The sequence below is a fragment of the Anomalospiza imberbis genome, chromosome 3 (assembly GCF_031753505.1).
Source record: "Anomalospiza imberbis isolate Cuckoo-Finch-1a 21T00152 chromosome 3, ASM3175350v1, whole genome shotgun sequence".
NCBI lineage: Eukaryota > Metazoa > Chordata > Aves > Passeriformes > Viduidae > Anomalospiza > Anomalospiza imberbis.
In genome coordinates, this window is record NC_089683.1 from 107,206,585 (window position 1) to 107,233,572 (window position 26,988).

A 26,988-nucleotide genomic window follows, 5' to 3' on the forward strand; every position below is an offset into this window, starting at 1 on the left:
ATGCCATCCTACTACATCTCCAGGCATTTTGTTGCTGGTCCTACAGCCTGTTCCATTGTAGAAGGATGAGGGGTCCCCCTCTGAGTGCTGTATTGCCTTTCAGCACTAGGCTCTGAGCACAAACTGTGTAGAATATACTGCCAGTCTCTATCACATATGGGTACTTTCCTTTCCTGACTAGTGCAATAACAGGTTGTTGTCGTTGTTTTCATTTTTTTAAAGGCAAAGAGTTGCCTTATTCTAATTTCTGATGACAAAGCTTGATTAATTTATGCTGTTTCTCATAATAATTATTAGCCTGGACTCAGCATTAAGACAGTGTGAATTTCACTGTGAAATGTAGAATCTAGGTTGTGACGAGGAGTATTGCCTAACAGTGTGTTGGTTTTTTCTCTCTTTTTTTTTTTAGTAAAATTTATTTATTTGCTAGTTTCCTTTTGTATCTAATAATTAGGAATAACATAGGAAAATTTAAATTTTTTGGCATAAAACACAAAAGAATGGACCCTCCAGCCCTTTTTGAAGTGAATTATTATGCAATAGAAAAACACTGATATTGCACTATAACTTGAATTACTCCATTGTTAAAGTGCATTTGGAAATTAGAAATAATACTGAGAAAAAGTATTCTTCACTTTCTGAGAATTAAAGTAAAACAATCAGGAAAATCATAGAATTACAGAATTGGTTTGGGTTCAAAAAGACCTCAAAAATTATCTTGCTCCAAGCCCCCTGCTGTGGGCAAGGACACCTTACATTAGACCAGGTTGCTCCAAGCCCTGTCCAGTCTGGCCTTGAACACTTCCAGGGATGGGGCATCCTGCAGCTTCTCTGGGCAACCTTTGCCAGGGTCTCACCACCCTCATATTTAAGTTTTTTTTCACCCCCTTGCTCTTTTTTTTCCCACACAGCTACATGTAGTGAGAAAAGTTGTTTTGTGAGAAGGAAGCATTAGTATTTAATGAAGTAGGTTTGCTACTTGTATGTTCTTGGAGTTCATGAATTAAAATCCTTATACTGATAAATTTATGATTTGCAGTGTCTGCAACTACAGGCAAGTGCTCTCTGAAAGTCTTTGATCTTACAGGTGCTCTTAGAGTAAAACTTGTACCCTCATTGCCTTTCCCCCTCTATCCTCCACCATCGCACAGTTTTCCTTCCAGTTCTTAGACAAGGCTTTTCTGTAGAATGGAAATTCATTGCATGTGTCCTTCACTGGCCTGAGTGATGGCATAGCCATATCCTCTAGAAACTCTCAGGGCTTGAGGAGAAAGGACTACAATTTTTGCCAGATCACATGCACATTTTCTCTGAGTCACATTATGGGATTAGCCACTTTTTATTCCATTCCATAATGCTAGACTTATGGCCATACTGGTACTAATATGGTAAAACATATTAGTGCCAATGTTAATTATAGGTGTAGTGGTAGCCAAAATCCTGAAGTGTATTAAAGTTGGTTTAGCCTAATCTGTGTATTTTAATTTTCTGATTTTTAGTTTATAAAGAATTTGTGGGTTGTACTGATCCCAGCAGGTGAAGAGACCAAATAATTTATAGCTTATGCTTTTATATTGCTGGTGTATTTAAGGTGGCTGTTTAAGGACCAGGGCCCCACTGAAGTGTTAGCTGTTAGGATTTCACAAAGTGAAACACCAACTTAAAATTTGTCAAGATTTTTAGACACTAGGTTTGAAGAAATATTTTGAAGGAGAGAAATGAGACAGCTTTGTGCTACACTTGTAGCACTATCAGCCAAATCACTCCAAATATATTCCATGTACAGCTAAAACCACAGTATTTTAATTTATCATTAGTCAATTTGCCACTGTTTTTATGTGGAGAGCTTATTGACACAACATCTGTAAAATAAAATAATTTCCTCTTAAGAAGAAAACCCAAAACCTTTAGCAGTGCTCTTTGTCCTGTGGCCGCAGCTCGCTCAGTGAGCTGAAGCCAGAGTTGCTGTCACAGAGCTCCATGTGCCAGGGAAGGCAAGGGCTGATGTTGCTTGCGGTGTATGGACTGAGAAAGGTCAGGGTCCACTGCTCAATAACATGGAATGTTCAAGCTATTTCCCTGGTTTATTATTAGAACAGCTCAAGACTTGGCTGAAAAGTCACATGTATTGGCCTCCCTGCCTTCTGTTTGCTTCTACTTGCACTTAGAATTGCTATTTTTTTCCCAGCTCTATCCATCTGTCCTGGGCAGCGTGTGTCCCCTGAACTGAGCTAAGGAGGAAAGTCTTGACTGTCTTGTCTGGACACTCTAGAGAGAGTCTCCTACTTTTTTTCTGGCACCGACTAAACCATGAAGGCTTGTGCTGCAGTGACAGCCTCCCTCCTTGCGGGGTATTTTTGAGAAAATAAGCAGCATTGTTTATTCAAAAAAGATTCATGGGATGGAGAAATCTATAGCCTTTGGAAGTTATGGATTAAAAATCAATTAGCAAATGAGAAATGAGCAAATGAGCTGTTCTCTCAATGGAAGAGGTTAACAGCAGTATTAGGGGGAGTGGTGTCAGGACCAGTTTTGCTCCATATATTTAAGTCTTTCCAGCAGTGCAGTATAGAGGATTGTAATTTACTGATGATTCAGAATGACTGACATTATATATAAACTTCAAAGACTTTAGATAAAAATTGCAGAATCCACAATGGAATCATGTAAATGACTAACCCGTGCATGGACTCTTAATTAGTTGTAACTCCTTGGGGAGAAATTATCTGAAAGTGATTTCGGATGACTTATTGAAAACAGTTCTGTCTGGAAAGGCGAATCAAATGCTCAGCTCTTAAGATGTTGCTGGGGATGGTATGTTTCTTAGGGGGCTCTATAATGAGAAAGCTGCTCTCAAATGGAGCAGCAAGTCACCAAAAAAATGTAAGATATAGCAGAAGTAGAGTTTTGTCAAATATTTTAAATATTATTAGCATTGTTGTATTCAATATGTTTGTGAAAGGTGAGCGTAAAACACATCTTCTTTTGTCATAAAGGTAAGGCAATATAATGTTTTATGGTTTGGATTCAGAGAGCTGTTCATTGTGCAGTGATGAAGTATTTCCTAAAGCCTCCTACAGCAGCACACTGGAAAGAAATGGAGACCAGAGGGAGAATGGCTTCACAAGGGAAGTGAGAACGCTGCCTGGTGGCTGCAGCAAATCCAGCAAGGATAAAGAGGGTCTGTAGTCCCTTTCATGATTAGCATTGGCTAGTGTGATGCACATTTCTTGTTTGTGCCACAGAGAAGCAGGAGCACATCGTGCAATAAACTCCCCCGCTGGCTTTATATCTTTACATATAAAGATGTCCTTTGCTCAAAAGGACATCTGCAGAACCAATTGGAATGGAAGTCTTGCTCTCCAAAATCCTGTCTTGGTCAGGGCAGAGGAGGCTTGTGGTCATTTGCTATTTTGACAATTGCTGTTCTGACACAACTGTTTGTTTTCACAGAGATTTTAGCTTACAACAACTCCCCCAAACTGCACATTTTGCCAGTTTGGTCATAATTTTCTCAATAGATTTGCAGAAAGTTTGCTGAGGAATATATGAAGGACCATGCTGGGTCAGCCCAAATGCAAAGTGTCTTAGTGCCCTGCCTTTGCTTTGGCTGAAAGCTGATGCTCAGTGGGGAGTGAAGGGATGGGGTAAGCATTTAATAGCAGTTATCAGAACACTTCCCTAGCCCTGGGTTTTCATCACTTAGGGACTTTTTCCTCCACAGCTTTTATCTCTATGCTTTAAGTTGCTCATTGGCTTTTTTCTTAGGTGAATTCATATTATTGATTTTCAACTCCCATAAGCTTTTCTCATTTCTGTGGCATCCACTGTTTTATGTGAAGAAGAATCTCCTTTTATTCATTTTTAATTTGCAACACATTGGTTTCATCTGATATCCCCTATTTTTTTTATTCACCTGGAGGTTTGAGTTGAAGGAACCTCAGTTGTTGTAACTACAAGGTGGCTGTAACTACATTACTGCTGTAACCTATTGTCACTGTGTGCTGTGTTAAAATAAGAGTGTTGTTGTACTGGCTTTTTTGTTGTAGAGCTTTGTTGATGTATAAAGGGGACAATGCTTTAGATGAAGAGATTTTGTTTGTTGTTCATTTTCATTTTAACTTCAGCTGTTTGTTTTTTAATATAGAATTAGTCTTGATAATCTGTTAAGTTTAATGCGGTGCTATTTAGTGCTATATCGCAAAGTATTTAGAATTGTAATTCAGCTCTACAATGTGATTATTATTTCTATATATATAAAAAAACCCTATAGTTTTCACAACTAGGTAATTCTTGACTATAATAATAATTTTTGAATATTACTTGATTCTTGAACTGATGTTTAATAATGTCAACTTTTAGGGAAATAAACACTGTGTCTCCATCTACTGGATACACAAAGGGACCTACGCATTTTGCCCATATGTAATCTCTTCTTTGCTAGCCAATGTGGGAAGAACTTAGAAAACATGAGTGGGAGGTCTGTCAGATGTGGGCAGTGGATAAATGAATCCCAGTGAGTAGGGTTTGAGGGGAGGAAGGACAGAAAAGGATGGAGAGATTTGTACACTTTCCAAGGTACAATGTGCAAAAGGTCAGAGAAAATGTGGCTATGCCTGTAGGAACAACAATCAAATCCCTTAACTAGTTGAAAGAACATTTAAAGGACTGTGGAAACAGATGGTGCATGAGTTAAAACTGTACAGGAGCAACTTACCTTCTGCAGTAATTTCAGCAAGACAGTTATTTCCGTGGTTGTTACTCTCTCATTCAATCACAACATGCAATTACTATAGCAAACCTTCTGTCATATTGCACACGTTTTCACACTTGTCAGAGGAAAAGTCATAGATTAAACAATATGGTTTAAAGTACTGTTTAGTTATGAATTTCATAACTGTATTTTAATGAAAGACAGAAGCATTCTGTTGGAGTAGACCTTAAAAGTAGAAGAACCAGGGGAGCAGATTCTGGAAGAAATAGCAAGTAGTGTTGGCCATACAAATCCCGTGAGCACAAATGGAAATTTATGCATGTTAATGCCTTCAAATCAGTCTGAAAAGAAGCAATTAGAGGCTCATTGTGGAGTCACTACATGTGAAGAACACTCACTGAAATCCATGGGTGCTTGGAGAAAAGACAGCAAAAAGAACTGGGGCTTTAGTACTCTACCAACATTTCCCCCTTTACTTTTATACAGTCTTTAACATGGCACGGAACCTTTCTGTTAATTCTTAATTCTCTTCGAGGTGTTTGAAAACAAGAAACTAAAGCCATCTAACCATGCTAAACCTTTACTATCCTGAGGTAAATGTTCTTAATTTCCTTCATTTTCCTCCCTGCTTTGGGATTTTTGGTATTGGCTGGTTTTTGTGGGTTTTTTTTTTTTTTGGTTTTTTTTTTTTGGTTTTTTCCTTTTTCTGTGTGCTATATTTGTTCTCCAGAACTAGTATCTTTTGACATACACATAACTGTAGATATATATATATATATATATATAATCTGCTTTTGTCTCTCATGCTAAATAGTTTGTATGAATGATCAATATGAGTAATGAGAGTGGTTATTCCTTAGAATGTTTCTTGAATAATAATGTGTCCCTGGTTTAGACCTTTCCATGTCTGTCTTTCCTTAAAAAAAAAGGAAAGCAACAGCACAAAGATTCCAATATGCCTTTTTTTTTCTTTTTAATGAAAAAGGCATCTGGGGGTAACTCAACCAGAAAATAAAGGGAAATCAAAGTGATAGCTATATTTTTGTGTTTCATTTTGATTGCTCTGTGCAGTTTTCTTCATTCGGGAAATATGTATTTAAAAAGAGAGAGAAATCTTTATGCCTGTTATTCACTTCTGCTGTTTTTGCCATTTTAAAAATATACTTACCAGTTATTTCCATACGGAATATTTGAAAGCAGGAAGAATTTGACAAGTCATTATGTTGCTTGAATTCAATTAAAAAAAACCTGTCTAGATCATTATATTAAACAGGAGGACATAGAAAATTAAAGTCACAGTTCCATTTTAAATTGTTAACCTTGTATTTTTTGCAGCAACACCTCTTGAGAGAAGGAGTATATGTCTATAAGGGAATGAAAGCTGAAGGAATTTAGAGAAAATAGACATATTTTTTCAGATTTTGGGGTTTTTTTCTTTCTACTTTTCCCATATGTGTGACGGCCTTTTTTGCATTGGCGTTGAAGTTTTATTGCGACAAATCTTGACACATTTACTGATGCCAAGGAAAGTGTTATGCAGATTCATTCAACTTGGTAAGAAACACTGTTGGGGTTACTCAGAATGAGGAAATATGCCAGAACCTGCAAACCTGGATTGGTCTCTCTTCAGGACACCTCATTTTCTGAGTGCCCTGTTGAAGACATTGTCACTGATTTTTCCATAACCTTCTTTCAAGCAGCGAGCGTGTTTTCTTCTGTTTTCTGAACCAAACCCAGTGTGCCAGAAATGAGGTATCCAGAGTTGCTGACCTGTTTTTGGTAATACTGGTGCAGTTTAACTTGTTTATTAGTCATTCAACAGCAGTTTGAAAGAGAAAAACCAGTGGTAATAGGATTTGGATTGCAGTTGAAGTTGAGGGTTTCTTGCTGCCTGCAATGGCTCTGAATCAAGCCGCAGATGGTGACGAGATTCCTGTAGCTGCTGCTTTCCTTGCACAGGCATTCCAGCAATGCTGAGAGCAAGGCAAAGCCCCAGGAAAAATTGTAAAGTGGATCTGAGAGCAGATGTGCCCCAGCTGCAAGGGAAGTGATAATGGAAGCAGTGAATTTGGAGCAGGGCGGATGGCGGCAATCTGTGGTCGGGAAGGAGTGTGCAGAAGGATGGAAAGGAAAAAACAATAGTGTGGGGGTGACAGCAGATAATAAATAGGGAGGGTAAAACCAGTGCACTGAGGGGACTCACAATAGCCATAGAAATACCTGTAGGGATTGTGCCTGGAGACAGGAGAATGTAAGCTAAAAATATGAATAACCTCCTTGGTCTTTAAAAAGAGTCTCAAGTTGCCTTTACTGTGATTTATGTCACCAGCCCTCCTCCACAGAATTACAGTCGCATAATCCACAACTGCTGTTATTTATTCCAGATAAAGAAGGCAGTTTTGACTGTGATCTCCCTTGACATTTTCCAAGGTCTGTGCCTGTCTCATACCTTTCATCATCGTGTACTTCTTCAAGGCATCTCTCTTACCTCTCTCAAAAAGAAACATGCATTGCAGTCGCTCAACCTGGACCAGAGTGACACAGACGTTACAGGTTAGGGAAGATCAATTGCATAGCCCTGCTCCTCTTCACCTGGGAGGATCTTGGATGTGTTGACAAGATTGGAATCCAAATATGGCATTAACCCACTGTATTGTAGTGGTTGGGGTGACAGGAATGATATAAAATAGCATCTCGCTCAACAAGGTATTCTCCCTTTTTCATTTTACAATCTGTGTCAATGGCAGTTGAAACTATTAGACCTGCATTAAAATTACATATTACTTTATATAAATGGAAGCTATAAATATCGCAAATAGTAAAAAACTAAAATTGCAGTGAGGTTCAGAAGCCAGTATGTCTGAAACCTTCAAAATTAAGGACATTTAGAGGAAAGCCTCAATATCCATCTCTCCTTAATTTACCTCATTATTCTTGTTTGTCAGAGTATGATCTCACTCCTGTGTTAATATCATTTAATAACTTTTTCTTGCAAGGTTGGCTCAGATCTGAATCAAAGCACAGTAAAGGTGCAGAGGTATTTCCTTGAGTATGTTGGTTTAGATGAAGCAGTAAGAACAGGCTAATCTGGTCTTAAGGATGAAGTAATTGTCACTGTAATCAGTAAATACTTTTGTTGCTGAGTATCTCTTTTCTAAAACTTTTATATCAATATATAGTCTTGTGGTTTCTTATTTCTTTTTCTTTTCATTTGAAAACATTATAAATATAAAGCTACTATTGACCTGTAGATGTGGCACAAATTGACTTGAATGAGGAACCTAGATGCTAAAATTGAGCTCACTAAGAAGTTGCTAGCAAGTAATGATGTGGATGCTGGAAATGCTGATGCAGCATTAGGTGTGTCCTCTCCTACCATCCTGGATGGGCTTGGGCCAGACTTGCAATGCCTGTGTCTTATGAGCACCATGTACAGCTCAGCATTGGCATTTCCTGGGATGGAAATCTCCCTAGGCTACCTGGAGCCTGCACTGAGTCTAGCACATCTGATTCTCACAGGAGCTGTGCTCCTGGACATGAAAACAATGCACAAAACTGAGGGTTATGTGTAATTCTTAATTGACTCTTTGGAGAAACAGAGGGAATTTGCTGGCCTTGGAAGTCCCTGCTTGTCTCATGAAGCTGGAGAAATATGGCTCAACATTTTTCATTAAAAGTAATTTTAAATTGAATCAATGGAATAATATTCCTGTGGTGAGGACTCAGAAGAGAGAGAGAGAGAGAGTTCCTGAATCTTTCTGGCGAGTACATATGATTTCCTGTTCCGAGGGAAGGATCTGTTTCACCTAAATTTAGCTTGGGTATCTAGCTTCGCTCTCTAGTCCACAGTTCCCCATGAGAGCCATTCATTTGACCTCCTAAAACAGGTCAAATTACCCTCTTTATTAACTGTAGAGAAAACCTCAGGCCAGAAGTCCAGCCTGGAAATGGGTAAGCAGAGATGAAACTGGATCCCAGCTTTCCTCTTAGCAATATACACGTAAGATGAGGTCTGTGGATACTACAGGATCTTGTGAGTAGAAATATGCCAGTGGGGAAGACATGCCCAAAGCCTGCTGTGCAGGTGCCCTGTGGGGCTGAAGGAATGGAATCCCTTAAAACAATAGGTGTTTTTAAGTTAATATGATTAAACAGTATTATTATTCTTTGGAAAATAGTCTGTAACCTTCATTTAAAAAAAAAAGTGATAAGGGCTGTATCCGCATTGTTCTTGTAAAGGAATTTGCATCTTCAAGCATTTCTTCTCAAAGTAATTAGACACTGAGAGTTCAGGGACTCTAGAGGCAAACCTAGAAACTGCTCTGTGCTCTGTAGAACCATGAGGCTGATGTCATATGTGGAACATAGTTGAATGTTACTTTCTGTTCTTGAAAAAGGAAGAAGGATTTTTAATTTCTTGCTCTTCAGCATGAAGGAAACTCATAACTGTTCTCTACTGGGGCTGAAATCACATCACAGATGTGGTTCAAAATCAGTTTGTCATTCATTTCAAGCCTGCTTTGGCACAGGATGGTATAGAAAGAAAAAAATAAATAAATCTGTTCTAAATTTGCATTTGATATTTTATTCTTTCCTTATAATCTGCATTTTTTCTGCTTTAACTGATATTTCAACTGCAATGGCTTCTAAGCATCCTAGGCAAATGCTTTCTTATAAGCCAAATTATTTCTTTTTTTTTTTTTTTTTTTACTGTGCAAAAGGTGGACTAAAAACTAGCTGAGCTGCTGGGATTTACAGGGTGGTGGTCAGTGGCACAAGGTCCAGCTGGTCACTGGTCATGTACCCCAGGGGCTAACTGTGGGGCCAATGCTATTAAAGATCTTCATTAGTGACTCAGATGATGGGGAACAAAGCACCCTGAGGAGTCTTCAGAGAGCAGAGAGCTGGGAGGGCCCGTGTTTTAAACACAAGAATTGACTGACTTACTCTCTGGTTGGTGAAATGGCAGAAGAGGTTGCCCCAGACATTGTAAGGGCTCCATCTTTGGAGATACTCCAGCCTTTACTGGTCCTTGGTGACCAGCTTTAGGTGGCCCTGCCTTGTGCAGTCAGGTTTCATGTCTCAGTGTTTCTAAATATAAATGCATGATGATATAAAAAATATATGCCAGACTGTTAATTTGTAGTTACCCCATAAGTTTTTCACTTTAACTACAAATATTCAAGTAGTTTAGAGGAAAAATAGGCAAACTTCACCCCACAACCGAGTTTGTATGTGGAGAAATCAGATTCTTTTATTCAATTTCAGTCCAGATCTTTATCCCGGCAGTTAATTGAGCTATTACTTTTAATTATTGAAAGATTCTGAATTTGAAAAATTAAAAAAAAATTGTGAGATTCCTCAAGTAGCGAACCATCTAAATTTAATTCCATATTACAATGCTCTACTGTCTTGTGTAGGTCATTGTAGCATCTGGTTTCAATGTCTTCAAAAGACTATCTTAAATTCATGTAAATTAGAATACACAGATGCTAAAAAGAATTCGTAATTCCTAGTAGACATTCCTCAATATTTTTTCACCCCACTCATTGTTGAATGAATGTCATTTGGTTGAAGATTTTGATTACTTCAGTAAAAAAAAAAAGCCATTCATTGTGTGAACTGAGACACATAATTTAACAATACCAATATTGTCACACGGCAAACAGGTCATCAAAGGATGATCCTCCTCTGCAACCACCTGATCTATTTAGTTTGGTTAACAGGAAATTTTAAAGATACTCTTTTTGCCATTTTAACCTCTTAAGTGGCCTCTCTCAGTAACTGCTCTCTTGTGCAAACAAACAAACTTAAAGAAGACTCAAACTTTGTGGTAAATTCCCAAAGTAGTGGGACCAGCACGGAGGGATAACTTGTGGAGGTCCTCTGGAAATCTGGCAGATGTTTTTTTTTTCCGGGTTGTGTTGAATTTCTCTATGCACTTGTTGCAAGTTGTTTTAACTGAATAGTAGTCCTTCAATCAGTTGTCAACAGTCGCTTTGTGACAGGTTCACCGCACACTGTTTTGCCACACAGCTGCTTGATTTTTATCTTAAATTTGATTATTGCTGCATATCATTTTCTAAACCTGTTGTTCTTTGGAAGAGTCTTAAACCACAATATAGAAAGGATATTTCACGTTGGGTCTGAATCCAAATTTCAGCCGTAGTTGCTCGACCGGCACGTTGTTAGCTGTCAGCAGCCTATGAGAACCTCCCCATAGCTGGTATGTAAACTTTTAGGCTTGTGAAACAGCTGAATGCTATTGTTTCCACCAAAAAAATTCCCTCTGACGTTTTTGGCACTTGGGTGCCCAGTGTTTGACTCTGATGAAGAGAACCTTCCAGTGTGTGAATGAGGGAGCTTGTACAAGTGCCTAAAGGCTTGCACGTGACATGCTGTGTTCAAGACATTGGTTATTTTTGAGGTGATAATTGCTTTTTTTTTTCTTTAAAGATATAACAAACATGCTAGTATTGTCTGTAATGAAAACAGAGCTTAAATATTGCCATATTCAATTATTCCTTTTTTTTTTCCCTTCTTCACTTTCAGGATAGGGAATTATGTTGGAATTCTCTATTTATGAATTGAGAATTTTCTTTGAATGATAGTTGCTTCCAAAATCTGTTGTTTGCTAAATTATGGTTCAGAATTTTGACCAAAAGAGAAATAATTTCAGGAGAGAGGCTGGAAAATAGCATAAGATTTTAATTTATTTTTCTTCCAAATAGTAGTAGTAGGATTTTTAAAAGGCAAAAGGATAATATTATAGTTAGTGATTTATAAAACCATTCCATTTATAAGTTTGATCCAGTAACAGCAGCAAAACTTGACTTGAGTGTTTGATGTTACTGATCTTAAATATGTGTATAGGTACCTTGTGAATAGTTTGTGCAGCAAAAGATGTACAAGAGTCCCTGAATTTTATAGTTTTATTGTGTTTTTGAAGTTCAGTGTTTTCGTAGAGCATGTTATTTTGGAAAGCATCCAAGGTGCACAAGCTTTTTAGGAGCTTAGGCTGATGAACAGGAATATCAGTAATGCAAGGTGCATGAAGGAATGTCTCTCAAACAGGAGAATTAATCCTCTTCATAAGATGATGCAGTGAAATCAGAGAAGGGTTTGTGTTTGATATTATTTTTGTCTGCTGTGTTATATGCTGGAAGAAAAGTGCTTACCTAGCATATGGCTTGATTGTGGCAGAAATGGCACTGGGAGACCAGTTCAGAATGCTGAGCACTTAATTCGAAGAAAGTCCTTGCTCTGTGTAAGCAATCAGGAGCTGTGGCTGCAGTAGGAGGCATCTGGTCATGCAGACTTAGTAATTGCATTCATGTAATGTATAACTGTTAATACATTGCAGCTCAGTGTGAACCAGAACCCCTTGATGTAGATAAGCCCTTAAGTATTTAAATACCCAGGTGCTTCTTACTGAAATGTCTTAGAGTCCAACTTGGCCTCCACATGGTGACTGTTGTAAATGTTCCTCATAAAGCTGCATTACATTTCATCCTAATTAGCACTGCTGCTGTAGCCCTGGTAAAGACACATTGGATTAAAAAGAACCAGAGGCTGAGCGCCCACATTCTCTCCTACAGGAATTAAATCAATTTCAGTCTTACAGTATTCACAGACCTGATTTAATTTGGCTTCTTTCTCTAGATGGTTGCAAAAGCACAGTAGTAGTAGGAAGCTCCTGCCTTTGTTACTTATGTTTAACTTCAGAGTTGTGTCTGTTTTGAGTGCTATCAGGGTAGCATTCCTTATTAGTCCCAGAATAAAGCAAGTATGCTATTTTGGTAGCAAAGAAATTAAAATTTCATAAATAAATAGTGGTTACCAGCAATAAATTAAGATGAGAAATGTTATTATTGTGGAAATAGAAATGAATGTTGCCTACTGTGAAAAGGATTTTTTTAAATTGAAATCAGATACATAATTAAGTTGTTATTAATTAGGCACAGAAAAGGTTAGAAACCTTAACATCTTTTGTCCATAAGCCAAATATTGTAGCATGTTGATATCCATGCTGTGAAATCCCCATTACTGCTCTGCCAGTAATTTCAACCTGGCATCTAGACTAAATTGTCTCCCTGGGAGCCAAGAGGAAACACGGTTGATATGTGATCTTGGGCATGGGTCTTTCTTGAATGAATAAAAGCACTGTCACATTTTACGAAATTACATCTGCTGGTTATGTGCTGTGATCATCTCTGAATGAGGGAGAGGGCAGAGCTCATCTGAGTTATGGCACAGACCCATATTCCAAAGGAACTTGATGGGATTTTATACAGTCTTGTAACTCCATTCCAGATCTGTTCCAGCTGCATGACAGAAATTGAAAGCAAGGTAATGATTGTGCCTGCACAATAATTTTTAAAGTGCTCAGAAACACACAGAACACACAAATTGCCAGCCAGAGCTTGCTGAAATGCCTCAAAGCATGTTATTCTGTGGATGGAGATGAACAAGTTTGACAAATGGCTGCCATGCAGAGCTGAAAATGCAGTTCTCATCTTCTCTCTCAGCAAAGATGAGAAGGAAGCTTTTTCCCCTGGAACCCTCAAGTGCTTGGGTCTAGCACCCCAATACACAGCTGTGGTGCCAGATGTTGGCAGTGTGCTGAGCCTGTCCCACAGTGCAGCAGCTAGTCTTGTAGACCCCTTCAAGGTCCCTGTCATGGCTTTAAGTAGGTTCATTTTAGGGTTGGGCTCAGTGATCTTCGAGGTCTTTTAGAACCTTAAGGATCTGTGATCTTGCTCAGAGCTGAATGCCTTTTGGGAGCTGCTGCTTTTTGCTGCGAGAGGGCTGCAGAGCCACTCCAGCCCAAGGTTCCCCAGATGGGTGGCTTTGTCACACATGTGGGGATCTGAAGTTAGTGGTGGAGCTGTGTCACATAGGCACCATGTGGGGTGTTGCCCAAGGAACTATGGGATTGATGGAGTTTTGGAAGTGCTGCAGGACTGTTTCCCCTTACTTGGTTGTGGGGCCAGTAAGAGAAGACATCATGAATACTCTCTTACTCCTTTTCTGAGGCAAATGAGTGTCTAAGTCTCATGCTGTTAATTCAAAATCTGTAAAGAATAGAAAACAAAACACTTGTTTGGAGCAATTATCTCTTAATATGTGGAAACTGCAACAGTGGTGAATTTTAAGATCTTTTTCTAAACTGAACAAAATGCTTCTCTCTGATTGTTGAAGTATCTGTTGCCACTTCAGCCTGAGCTCTGTAACCATGTGGTAGTTGTTTTTTCTTTTTTCTACTCTATTCTTCATTTCTTTAAAGAGCTGATTCTTGTGATTTATTGGGTACAAACTACAAAGCTAAGTACTTTTCAGGATGTAAGTTGTAGTGGCTATGAGAAGGAATGAGACTATAATTCTCCTCCACTTTATTTTAGTTAAGTATTTTCAGAGGAAAGGGGAGGGGAGGATGTATTCTTTCCATTAGACCTCTCCTTTCTTAATCACCATTCCCTAATTAATTCCCTGGTTAAATATAAAGCAAGCATTAGCTTTGAATAATGTTTTCCTGTGTGATTAAGTAGGAAGAATTTCTTTCTTTTGTATGATGACTCATTGCTGGGGGATCTGGTGGGAGCCTCAGGGTGGATATTTGAGACTTTGGTCCCAGGTGCTCTCATACCTTTGAGCTGTGTCTGCTGTCAGTCCAGAGGTGGGAGGCAAAGGAGATATCACATATCAACTGAACACAAAGAAAATTGCCTCTCTCGTGAAACCTCAGCTTTGTTTTTTCCTGGTGGAAAACTGACTCTGGCTCATAGAAATGCAAATCTCTAGACAACACATACAGCTAGCAGGAATGTAAATTATTGTTCTTCCTGGCACATTGTCTGTAATAGTTCTTGTTGCATGATGTATATTCTTTGGTGTCCAAGCTGCCCCAAAAATACACTCTTTCTTTTCACCAACATCTTCCAGTTCCTCCTCCTGCACCAGTTTGCAAACCTTTGTCTTGTAGCAGTACAGCTGTGTTGGGTCACACCATAAACCACGTCTGAAAGAACTGAGGTTAAGAACTGAATCAGAAAAGGAGATTATAGTGAATGAGGGCATGGCAAAGAGGCATAACATAGTCTAAGCTGGCCAAGCTTATTTTACTGATGAAGAAACATTGTCTAACTCTACCCAGATGATATGACTTTGTGTTTTGCTACTGTAGTAGCTTATGGTGTTCATTTTTAGCTCATAGCATCAAATTTTAGCTCAAAAGACAGTTTTAAGAATGAGTCTGTGTTCAAATGTTGCTTGTAGCTCAAGATGTGAAAAAGAATACAGTTTTATTAATGTGGCAGCAAGGAAAACATATGGAATATGTTTCATATAATGACATGAGAATGCCTGTGATTTGACTGCTGTATCCATGAATGCTGTAACATATTATCTCTGGGTGTTGAAAAACAGGCATTTAAAAACACTCTTGGTTTTGATAAAAAGTATGGTAAACAGAAATCCCACTGATCTTTTTTTCCTTTCATATGTTTTACAGGCCTTTCCCTGTATTTCAACCGGAATTTATGGTAAGACACACCTTTGATGTCACTTATTCTGACTCATTTTTCCCTATTATTGGTACTCCAAACAGTGATATTACATATATATACTTATACTGTGTTAAATAACACAGACCCAAAGCCTTTGGCTGGTGTGCTGGGAAGTGGGATACTGTCGTGCAGCCCTTAGCATAACCCTTAGAGCCTGTGAGCCAAGACCTGAAACTGTGACTGCACTTCTGCAGTAACTCTTAAACACGCTGCTGTTATTTCAAAAAGGGAAAAATAGGGGTCTGGCAAAATTTTCCATCCAGAGGGAAAGAAAGATGCCATGATGTCCAAGACTGGCCAAAAAAAATAAAAAAAGCCAGGCCGGCTTGCTGGAGTAACAGGAAATTATCCTTCTTCCCTTGAGTTTTGCTTCCACCAGTTTAGTTTATTAATTTACATGCAAATTTACATGGCCTGAAGGAACTGGAAGGAAATGGTTATTGTAAGTCTCTTGCTATGTTGTAATCATAAGGTAATCCATCACTAACAGTTAACTGGCTTTTGGCTGGCATTGTGAAAGAAGCAAGCATGCTATTTGAAGGAGGAAGAAACCAAGTTCAATATTTTTTAAAAATTGAGAAATTTGATAAAACATACAAACTACAAAGGCATTTTTTTTTTCCTTAAACAATAACCTATGCTGATTTTTTTTTTCATTTAGATCCAATATATGATTGTAGGTTTGATTACTTATACGATTTAAAGTTTTTAAAATAAGGATGTTTTAAAGAAACATGACGGTGATCCATGCCTTGTACTGTTGAAGGCCAGATAGGATGGAAATTTAAGCAACTTGATCTAGTGGACCATGTCCAAAGGGGGATTGGAACCAGATGATCTTTAAGGTCCCTTCCAACCCAAACTATTCAATGATTTTATGTTAAACAGCAATAATTTTTTTAAAAAAGCCATTATCATGTAATGATGTAGTATGACATAAGTCATAACATATAGTAATTGTTAGATAAGGTAATTTGAGCTTTGACTAATTAGATAATTCAGATTAAGGAGGGGAGAAATATTTAGGCTTGTTCCTCCTATTTTAAGGACCTCTCATTAAAATTTTTTTGATGATTGTAAATCTGAAATAGGCTTCAGAAGGTAAAATCTAGTTCAATTTGGGTGCTGTATTCCCTTCTACTTGAACTGCATTTCCAGTGTTGTAGAACATGCAGATGCCATTTCCATGAGCTCTAGAATTGGCTGAATAGAAATCTGTTTTCAGATAAAGCTTTGCCTCAGTTCTCAGTTTTGGTCCCCCTTTTGAACTTGGTGGCAAGCTTTGCATTTTAGTCCTTGATTCATTGGCTTAAATCTTGATTTCTTACTTAGATATATTTTTTAATATACTTATTTTTGTTTACATTTGTTTTTGTTTGATACGTTTATTTTAGAAAATCAAGCAAGATATGCTGTAAGTATATGGAAATTACCAGTAAGTGGGAGATACAAAGAATAATAGTTGACTTTATTTTAGAATTGGCCTAGTTAGAAAAATCCCAGCAGGTGCGAAATATGGTTCCCTGAAGCCAGCATAGAAAGTTGGAAAGGATCTCTGGTAGGAATCGTGAGTTTCTGTGAAGTTTTCAGTGCTTTTTTCAAACGTAGCTGTGGCATTGCTGAAACATTATACACTGCAGCAGATGCTTTTTCTGTAATTGTTTGCTGTTTTCCCTGTTGGAAATAGATTAAAATGTGTTTGTGCTAAAATCCTCTGGTTTTCTGAGGCTGCTTTTTGAGGTTTTTTGATGAGAAAATACAACCTCTACTTGATTGTACTGTTTACATTTTAATAAATGTTTTTTATTCCTCAATTAAAGAAGTACTTCCCTTCTTTCCTGACTTTCAGATGCACTGCCTGAGAGTAATAATTAAACAGGCAGCCCTGCATCTGGCTTCAGGTGTCAGTATTTTCAGGAATGTTTGATAGTTGCATTGCTAAAATTACACTGTGTGTGGTGACGTGTTTGCAATGTAAAGTACACGCAAGCCCCACAAAACTATGCTTTAATCTTTTTGGTTTTGTTGAGGTTTTCCCCTTTATCCATGCATATTCTTTTAGTTAAAGGCAGTGTCTAGATGAAAAAGTGAATCAGCCTCATTCCTGGTGGCCAAGCTGATTAGAGTATCTGTGTTGTGCACGTAACACTGGGCTGTCCCAATAAAGCAGTAGACAAGGAACACACTTGCTATTTCCTCATCTTAGATCCATACAAACAAATTCTTCCCCTTCAGAAACCCCTGGCTGAGGATGCAATTTCTCCTACAAATTAAAGCACAGAAATTTGCTAAAGGCTGGCTGAGTATATCCCAGTTGAGAATCTGGATTGAGTTTTGCTCCAGACTCCTGCAGATGTGTAGATTGCTCACCTGCACTCTTGTCATTAGGACAGAGTGTTCACACTTCTGTGGGGAGCAGTCCATTCTTGTTTTCATCACTGCAGAGCATTCTTTTACTCCCATAAAAAGGAAGCTTTGAAGAAACAAGCAAACAAGGCTTTTTCCGAGGTCTTGGCAAAGGGCAGATTGCTTTCCATGGAAAGAGTGTTGGATAGAGAAAAAGTCTGCCCTCCTCCCCAAACACTTTCCTGATGCTCCATCTTCACCCATCACGCTGTGGATGTTTCAGCTTGAACAAGTTACAGCCTTGAGAAAGCAATTTGACTGCTGCACCGTGCCAGCAGTTCAAACTTTGATTTTCATGTGCTCCTGTTTAAAGAGTGCTGGCAACAAATCCACTCCCAAAGGATCCTTGATTTAGAAGTTTGGTTCAAATGAGGGATTCCATCTTTGAAAAATGACATAGGAAGCAAGCAATGCTAAATATTTGTAAGGACTGAAAAACAAGTGAGAGTCTGCCCACAGGCACTCTGGGAAAAAAAAATTCCCTACAAGATCCCAAATCCCTAATATATTTTCCTAAGAGATCCCTGTCACCTTTAATAAGCTTAAGAACTGCTAATCAGCCTAAGAAAGCAGAGGTTGTGAAGGTTTATATTGCTATGAATCCCTGGGTTACTCTCTTCCGTTGCAATAAATTATTTCATTTATACCAAGAGCATGAAGTTTCCCAAATAAAACTGTTTTGGGAGGAGGACTGAGGATTTACATCCCTCCCATGGCATTAGGGAGGTATTGGAGTATCAAGCTCCAAACATCCTTAGCAGCTGTTTAGTAACACACAAACATAAGCCAGAGCAGTTTGATTTTTAGGGAGTTTCTTACTTTTTTTTTTCCTCTTTTTCCTTTTTAAAGCAATTTTACTATCTGGTTGGGAAAAAAGTTATAAAAAGGGATGAAAAAATCTCTAGACAAATATATAGTTCAAAGGGTACACGGTGCTCTTTTAGGCTGCAGTGTGTCAGATTTTCATGTTATACCAGTGGATCACTATTTACATGTCCAGTTTCACCTTAATTGCTGTCTTATTATGTCTGAGGTACCTCCAGAAGAGGGGACTGGGGGGAAGTGCCACTTTCTTTAGTAGATTTTCTGGAAGAGCACCTCATTAAGAACCTCTCTACAAATTGTGCTGTTTGCAGCCTGCAAAGTGAACAAGGATGTTGGATAAAGTGCTACAAACCTTCCAAGCCACTAAATCAAAACAAGGCTCTGCAGATGGATGTAAGGAGACAGGATTTTTCATGTTTGTCACAAATATTTTGAGAGATAATTGTGGGATAGGCTACATCTGGAAGGAATTGAAGATGTTTTGGTCTATGCACACCTATGTGTTACCAACTTGCTGTTACTTTACAGTAATACAAGGTTGGGCTTTGTTCTGAGATGCTTACATTTGCAACATAAGCTGCTCTTTGACAACAAAAACTAGTATTTAAATATTATTTTAAACTTCAGGGAGAGGGAAAAAAAAGAAGAAATAAAGTGGAGGGAGAAAGATGAAACTCTGAATTCCAATTGGTGTGTATTTCTGTCTCTACATCACTATAGCTGTATGATATACCTTAGCTTGATTTCATGAAAATTATGTCCTCTATCCTTTCTGAGAATAACTATAAAGGCAGCTCTTAATTTTCTTATGAACTTATACTTGCATTAATTTTAAAAACAGAGAGAGAAAAAGACCAAATGCCATGAAAGTGCAGAATGTCTGTGGTGATTTAGGGGGTGGAAATGCACAGTTTCACCACATTTTAGCATCATTATTACATTGGAGTAAATCTTGCTGCTGTAGAATTAGGCCACTGAGGCTTACTTGTAGCTTTTGGCCTGGTCATGGCAAAACATTGCACTTTTTTTTTTTTGTTATGTGTTGTTAAAGGGAAGTCTGAAAAGAAAAAAAGTAGAGTAAGTTGGCTGTGTGTATAGGAAACAAAAGCATATAATCTGTTCTTAAGGGAGGATGCAGGGAGGGAGCACAGATCCTCTGGTCTGCCTTAGATTTGGGGAAGAGGTCCTTTGGTCTTGTGCCAGCTTGTGTCACCACTGCCTTGAGCCCCAGTCTATCCTGCTAAGAGTCCAAAGAGTGATTCATCCTGCTACAGAGGGCTGGGAGCATATCCATCAGCTCTTCTCCCCATGAGGTGATCCAAGGTAGATTATAACAAGGGTTAACCAACACGTGTTCTACTGAAGGATTGTAAAAGCCCTCGTAAAATCTGAGTCAGAAGACTAAACCAAATGTTTTCAAAGGCAGAATAAATTCCTGACACAGGGTTAAAGGTTGAGGCCATCTATTTCCATCTTTCTCATCTGTTTTTTTCCTCATTTTTCTGTTGGCATTTCATTTATGGAATAGATGTTTCTTTAATGAGCAATTCTAATAAGGGTTGCACTGTCATCTTTCCAAGAAAGGAGTTAGCTGTAAATTTTTCAGAGCCACTATACAGCAATGTGTAATAAGTAACTATGATGTGGTTTTATATTTATCTCCAGTCTGGTGCTTTGAGTTCCTGTCACCATTAAAAAGGCCTGATGCTTGTGTGATCATCAGAATTTGGATATTGTAATGTCAGTTGAGGTTATCCAGGAAAATGGATATTATCATATAGATTCTTTGTGATAAAAAATCCCAATCCGGTAGGTCACATAAGAAAAGTTCCTATTAAGAAAATTTTCATAACTAAGCTGATTTTTAAACTTGATCAGCAGCTCCTCATCCCTCAGCTTACGCCACATCAACTTTTTTGACACTGTGTTGTTTTAAAAGACCTTTTTTGTAACTCATTGAGAGTTAATTGCATTTTGGTTTTTGCTTGTTAATTGGCATTATGTAATATGTTTGCAAAAATGAAGATATATGAGAACTCATATTTTGACACTTCTTTTGGGTCTGATCACCAGTTAAATAGATTATTATTAAAAGTAATGCTAACAGCTATGAAATTACTATTATAATATTCAAGTAAATCTAGAAATTGAATTACTACTTGTATAAAAATTTGTTGCATGCATTATTTAACAGTGTTCTTATTTCAGATCGTGTGGTGTCCATGATACTAATTGGTGTCTTCCCATAATTTAAATACTAAAAAATTATTACAGGGAAGTGTAAATTGATGAGCTCTCAGCAGTCTAAAATTAACATTCATGCGATGTATTTAGCAAGGAGAAGCTCTAACTTGATTCCAGACGAGAGACTTAATAAGCTCTCTTTTTCAGTGGAAATTAGCTTTTTATGGATAATGTAGTTTGACTATCTAGAACTTTATCTATTCTGAAGGTCTTGCTGACTGGTCCAATTTGCAGCATTTCCCCTGAACTCTAGAGGACAAATCCTGTCCTTCATGAAAATGGCATTTAGTGACTGTCCTTAAAAATTTCCCTTTGAAAGCTCAGACTGTTGACTAAATAATCAGTTGCCTCATGCCATCTCTTGTAGTCTTTTCCATGTTCTCTTTAGGAAGAAATAAAAGTCTATGTAGTTTCTTCCTCCTCTTAAAATTATATTTCAGCTGTATTTATATTAGATATCTATTATTATATTATTGCGCCTTTCAGTATTGCAGCTGCCCATCCTCTTTAACCTCACTGCCTGGGTTTTACTCTGCAAGAAACAATTGTGTGCTCTCTTGCTCTTATTTCATAGTGTTTTCCATGTTGAAGCTACTAGCATGGCTCAAGTTGCTTTTACAGTGAGCTCTATGGGTATCTCCAGACTGCTATGGAAAAGCCAGAGACATCTCCAAAGGCATCAAAAACTTGATAAGCTCTGGGCACTTTTCCCTTTTTTCCTTTCACTTTTTGTATTATTACTTTTTTTGTCAGGTAACTATCCTGTAAAGCATAAATAAGCTGGAAAAGTTCTCTGGTATCCAGAGAGCATATTTCAGAAATTGTAAACAGGGCTTCAGCTGGTCAGATATATAATTTGCTTTCATATTTGTGGTTTTCTATTCAAAGAGCTAGGAATGTCTCAATTACCATGATGAAAGTTAAAACTCTATATTGTTGTATACCAACAGAGTCACTTAATTCTCTTTTCTAAATTTTCTTGGCTGATGTCAACATGATACTCTGATGTGTTTGTTCTGTGCCTTTACACTCCGGAAAAGCTAAAGCTCTTTGAAGCTAATTTGTTAAGAAATGAATTGAAGTAAGAAAATAAAGCTATGTAGACCTCATCCTAGAGACATTGCCTTAAGATGATACATGAAGTATAAAATATTTCTTGGTAAAAGGCCCAGTTATTGCTATCCAAATTTTTTCTTTGATGTAATCTTGCCCCTTGCCCCAGGAAAGAGCATGTCTCTAAAACTTAACTTGGAGCCCAATCCATTAGTGAATTCTACTGTGTTGTTTTGGGTGTCCTTTAACCATATTCATCATTAAATGTAGTGTGAACACATAGTCATTATAATAATATCTTTTTCATGCCTTCCCACATTTTAGCACTTAGCTGTGATTTCATTTACCTGTGCACTCTAGCATAACTAGTCTTGCATGTAACCTTAGTTATACACATGTTCTGTATACTTTGGCAGCTAGAAAAAGCTCACCAATGGCAAGATTTTTATTCCTTTGAATACCATGCAATTGTTTTACCTGGAGTTTACAAATATAAACAGAAGGAAGCTGCCGTGAAACCTGATCAGCATGATGCCTTAGTCCCATGATTTAATTTTAGGTAGTCTTGTGAGGAGCAGTGAGTCTGGCTCAATAATCCTCATGGTTCCCTTTCAGCCTGAGATGTCCTGTGACTCTGAGTGTGTTCACCCGAGTCCCACTCACAGCTTAAAACTCATTCTGTGAGGACAGAAAAGTAGTACAAGTCTTTGTGTGTCCTTGCAGAGCTTTTAAAAGCCCTGACACACTAAAGTTGAGTAGGAGTAATATTTGTGGTGTCACGTATATCCAATAGTTTTACCACAAAGGTGTTGACCTTTGGTATTTTTTTGAACTTCTGTGACTGCATTAGATAGTAAATGCCTCAGGAAAACAGCTTCTGTTTCCCATTAATTCCTTAGTTTTTAGTGCAAAGGGTCTATCTGTGGTCTGGCCACAGAATATTGTGATGCTGGGCCTAATTTGTCCTACTTTTTATTCTCCATGGCAGACATTATCTCTTACTGTTTATTCATGCAATATCTATTGTAATGGTCCTAGTCAGGATTGGAGACCCTTAATACTACTCCAGTACAAACACAGAAAGTTGCCATATATGTCAATTTACATTACCAAAGTCATCTCTCGTTCTTAACTTTGGTCACTCCAAGAAGTTTGGAAGAAGTGTGTGTGAGAATATGGAGTCTTTTAGGTGGCTTGTGAAAGTTAAAAATGTATTGCTGCAAGGGCAAACATCTTTCTCCTGAAATGAAAGAAAGGATCAACAGAACAGACCTGCTATTTTGAGTCTCATCAAAGTACCTGAAAGTCAAGCTAAAGGCATCTCTGGCTCTGAGAGTTGTTCACTGTGTTGTCCTTTTCCCTGCATCTTTGTTAAATTGTGATGCTGCCATATATCACTGGAAAGGGCAACTGCCACTGAGGCACAATAGCAGAGCTGAATGATTCTGTGTAGTGAATGACTAATCCTGTTTCTAAGCCAAAATCCTGTTTATAAGATGTATTCTGCAGCTCTGCACACCGCATTTCGTGTTGGCAGCTGGGTTAATGGAAGGCCACCTTGGGCCTGGAAGAGAGTTAGCTGTGCCTTTTTCTCTTGGGAATGTATTTAAAGCTATTGTGTGCTGCTCATGTTGGCAAAACGTTCACCTGTCTTCTGTCTCAAGGTGTGATGTGCCAGAAAATAGTGTAAAGTACCGTGAATTACAATGGAAGGAAGCATCCATTACAATGCTCTGATTTTTTTTTTTTTTTGCTAGAAAAAGGGATTTACATTTTAACTGGCAATTTCAGAGGTAATAAAAAGTTGGATTTATATACATACTTTGAACTTATGCGACTCAAGTAACTTGCTGGTGATTGCATCAGTGAATTAAACAAATTGCATGCATGCGTTGCCAGGGCTGCAGTGTTATTTCTCAAATTCCATAGTAATAATTATTAATAAAATATCAGGTTGTTGTGGAATTGCTTCCTGTTTAATTAATCTATCAGAATCTGATTATTCAGTTTAAGTCAGTTTCTTGTATTGATGAAATATTTCACAGCTAGTAAGAACACATAAGGCTTATTGCAGAGGAAATGCAGCAAGAGTCAGAATTTACCTTTCCGTGAGTAATGTTGAGGAGAAAGTTCGAACCCTTTCCAGAGTTTCTGTGCACAGCAGAATCATTGCTAGGTTTGTTTACTTGGCAGTAATTGTATACATATTAAATTCCCCTTCAGGTTTATTCAGGCTGAGGCTCACATGTTTCTGTGCACCTTCTTGTTGAAGAGCGTTAAGTCAGAAATTCAGTACATATTAACAAGGTGACTACAAAAACAAATGTGAGTGGGCTTTTTGTGTACCTACCAGGCAGGCAGCATAGAAGTCACCCATTTACACTGTAGAGCAGGTTTGGGCAGGGGGAAGTCACCTTATGCTTTTAAATACACTTTGGGTCAGGCTTCTGCTCAATAGAGCTGCTTTTGGTTTATTTCTGAGCTGTCACTACTGCAGAAAAGGACTGGTTCAAGGGGTATTCTGCAAGAAGATAACTGTAATTGGCAATCCATTTCTTCATTTCCGTGCTATAGCCAGCCTTGACGAATTAATCATGATCAAATGCAGGCTGTGGGAAGGGGCTGACCCACGTAGCACAGAAGAAAAATGAGGCCCTGTGCTGGCATGACAGACTAATCCTTCAATTCACCCATTTGACTGAATGAGGGGACTTGTTGTTGCGCCTGTCACCAGCACCGCCCATAAACAAACTGTTCACTCTCAGTCAGAGGGCTTGCCGGGTGTGATAAAGGTTATTGAGAGCATCCCAACACCTCATCCATCACTGATGTGGGACACCGAGCTCCTGGATAAGTCCTCAGGAGGAAAAGTCACAATGGCTTACAAGTTCCTGCCTTGAAGAGAGAACAACCTCAGTTGTGTTTGTGGAGTGATTTTGTGTCTGATCCCATGGGAACCAAAATGACTCCTTGGTTTGGCAGGATGTGTTATGGCTACTGCAAAAAACAGCTAAAATTTGGGGTTGAAGTTTAGATTACATAAGGGTCCCTTCCAGCCCAAGCCATTCCATGATTCTGTTAATATTGCTGGCAGGTCTGAGTGGTTATAGCTTCACACAGACTCTCATTTTGTCACAGGGAACAGGAGGTAAGCTGGTTCCAGATGGAAAGGAAAACAGTGGCAGCCTAAAGAAAATTATTTACTCTAACAGCTGTGTAGAGAACTTTGGAACTTTTGGTAGATGTTTCTTAACTTTCTTCATTCTTCTTATCAATTTTTTGGAATTGTGCAGCAGCTGTGTGGCTTCTAGAGTTACATTAGGAATATGGGACTCCTTTAACTGGCCTACTCATAGTAGTACTCACAGTAATGTTCTTTACTTAATAATGTACTTTTTTCTATCTATGGCTATGATTTTAGGTTTTCACCTGGTAATTAAAATGGAAAGAGAGCAAGTTAATGTTGGAGTACATTGGTTTCAGAGAAGCTGTGGTGATTTGCACTAGCTTTGAAATATTCCATTGCATCAAGAGGAAGAAATGTGTTTTTTTTTGTAATTGACCCTATTCACTTTGAATAACTGCATTGAGCTCAGCAGAGGAGAAATCTAGTCCAAAGTATTGTACCTTTTTTAAAATATTTGATTTGGGCAGAGAAGACTAACTTACTTTTTCTTGAAAGAGTATCTAGCCCCTTGAAAAGAACATTAAAGTCTGATTTGTAAACGATTTGTATATCTCTTTTATTCCTTTCAGTATATTATTTATATATAAGAGAATGAAAGTACTTGCTTTCCGATAAATTACTAGATGATAATCTGTATCTATCATTTTCCAATTTAGTTTTGGACAATGCAGCATATCAGTTTTCCCCCCTTCTCTCTGTGATGTTCGAAAGAACCCTTTAATAGAAATATGGTATAATTTAAAGGGTAATAATTTCTTGCATGTGATGCTGTGGCAGTGGAAGAATTTTTGCCCTCTTCTGTTTCAGTTCTCTCTGGAATACGAACATTAAACCTTCATTTTCAGGGAGTATCCAATATAGAAAATATAACAGTTCATCCTACATTGTGACTTTTTTCTCTTACAAACCAAAGTTTGGGTTTCTTAGTCCAATGGAGTAGCACTTCATTTCCAGGTCACTCACTGAGGAGTGTGCTATTCAATGTGAATAATTTTATGCCAATTTTGCATGGGGAAGGCCTGGCTCAGAAACCCCTGAGCTAAATAAGTGCTGATATAAATGTCAGTACATTGTTGTAGCTACCAGCCAGCTGGTGTTGTGTTTTCTTTATCAATTTTCTTGTTTCTCAGTTTTGATGAACAAAAATGTATTTCTAAACCACAAAAGACACCGCATGAAGTGTTTGGCATTTTTATGAGAAAAATACAGCATAGGAATATCTAGAACTTGAGATTAAGACAAACAGGTGCATCCTTAGGATGAGAGTAAATGGACTGTTCAAGTGGTGGCCAGTGTGTGGTGTGTAGTTTCAGCTTTATGTACCAGCTCATTATCCAATGTTGGAAAAATGGAGTATCAGTTTTATGCAGAATGCTTATCACCATAAATTGCCCAGTGTAGGCTGTGAGCTGCAGACAGTGCAATCATAATAGCTCCGAACGGATGCAGTTTTATGGATTCAGAACATTAGTCATTCTCTTATGCCCTTAATTACCGTTAGGTAGTTACACTTGTGTCTGTAATAGGTGCTAAATTTCTGCCAGTGATAGGTTTTTAACTGTTCTTTTTGTTGTAGCAGTAAACACACTGTAGTGGACTGTTAGGAGGCCAGAGCATTTTTTTTTAGCCTAGTGCCATTAGGAACATGTCCAATGACGTTTTGAGTTGTATTTGCAGGTTGGTTGTAGCCTTCTCAGTTTGGTTTGGTTTTTAGGGTTTTTTTTTTTCCTGTCTTTAGGAATGAGAGTAAAGAAGAATTCTGTTGCTAAGCTGGCACTGCTTGATTAAGAGATGATTTTTTTTTTCCTTTTTGCCTAGTTTACAAAGTGAGAAAGGAAGGAAACCTGATAGATTTTTCACAGTACTAGAAACAGCATAGAAGAAACAAGTGATGCTATTTACGTGCTGGCCATGCCAGTCAGTGCCCTAGAAATCTTCTGTTGTACTTTGCTATCAACATTATAAGCTATGGTTTACTAGTTTTCAGTAAAGCA

The 26,988-nt window shown here is 38.1% G+C and overlaps 1 protein-coding gene across 8 annotated transcripts in view; it reads left to right on the forward strand.

The window, feature by feature from the left end:
• The window catches only part of MACROD2 (mono-ADP ribosylhydrolase 2), an 853,971-nt gene that overhangs the window by 556,469 nt on the left and 270,514 nt on the right, over positions 1-26,988 (forward strand). For all 8 annotated transcript variants that reach the window (XM_068186328.1, XM_068186321.1, XM_068186323.1 and 5 more), the window contains one exon: positions 15,225-15,255. In XM_068186328.1, the coding sequence (XP_068042429.1) occupies positions 15,225-15,255 (31 nt within the window). The remainder of the gene's footprint in view (positions 1-15,224; positions 15,256-26,988) is intronic.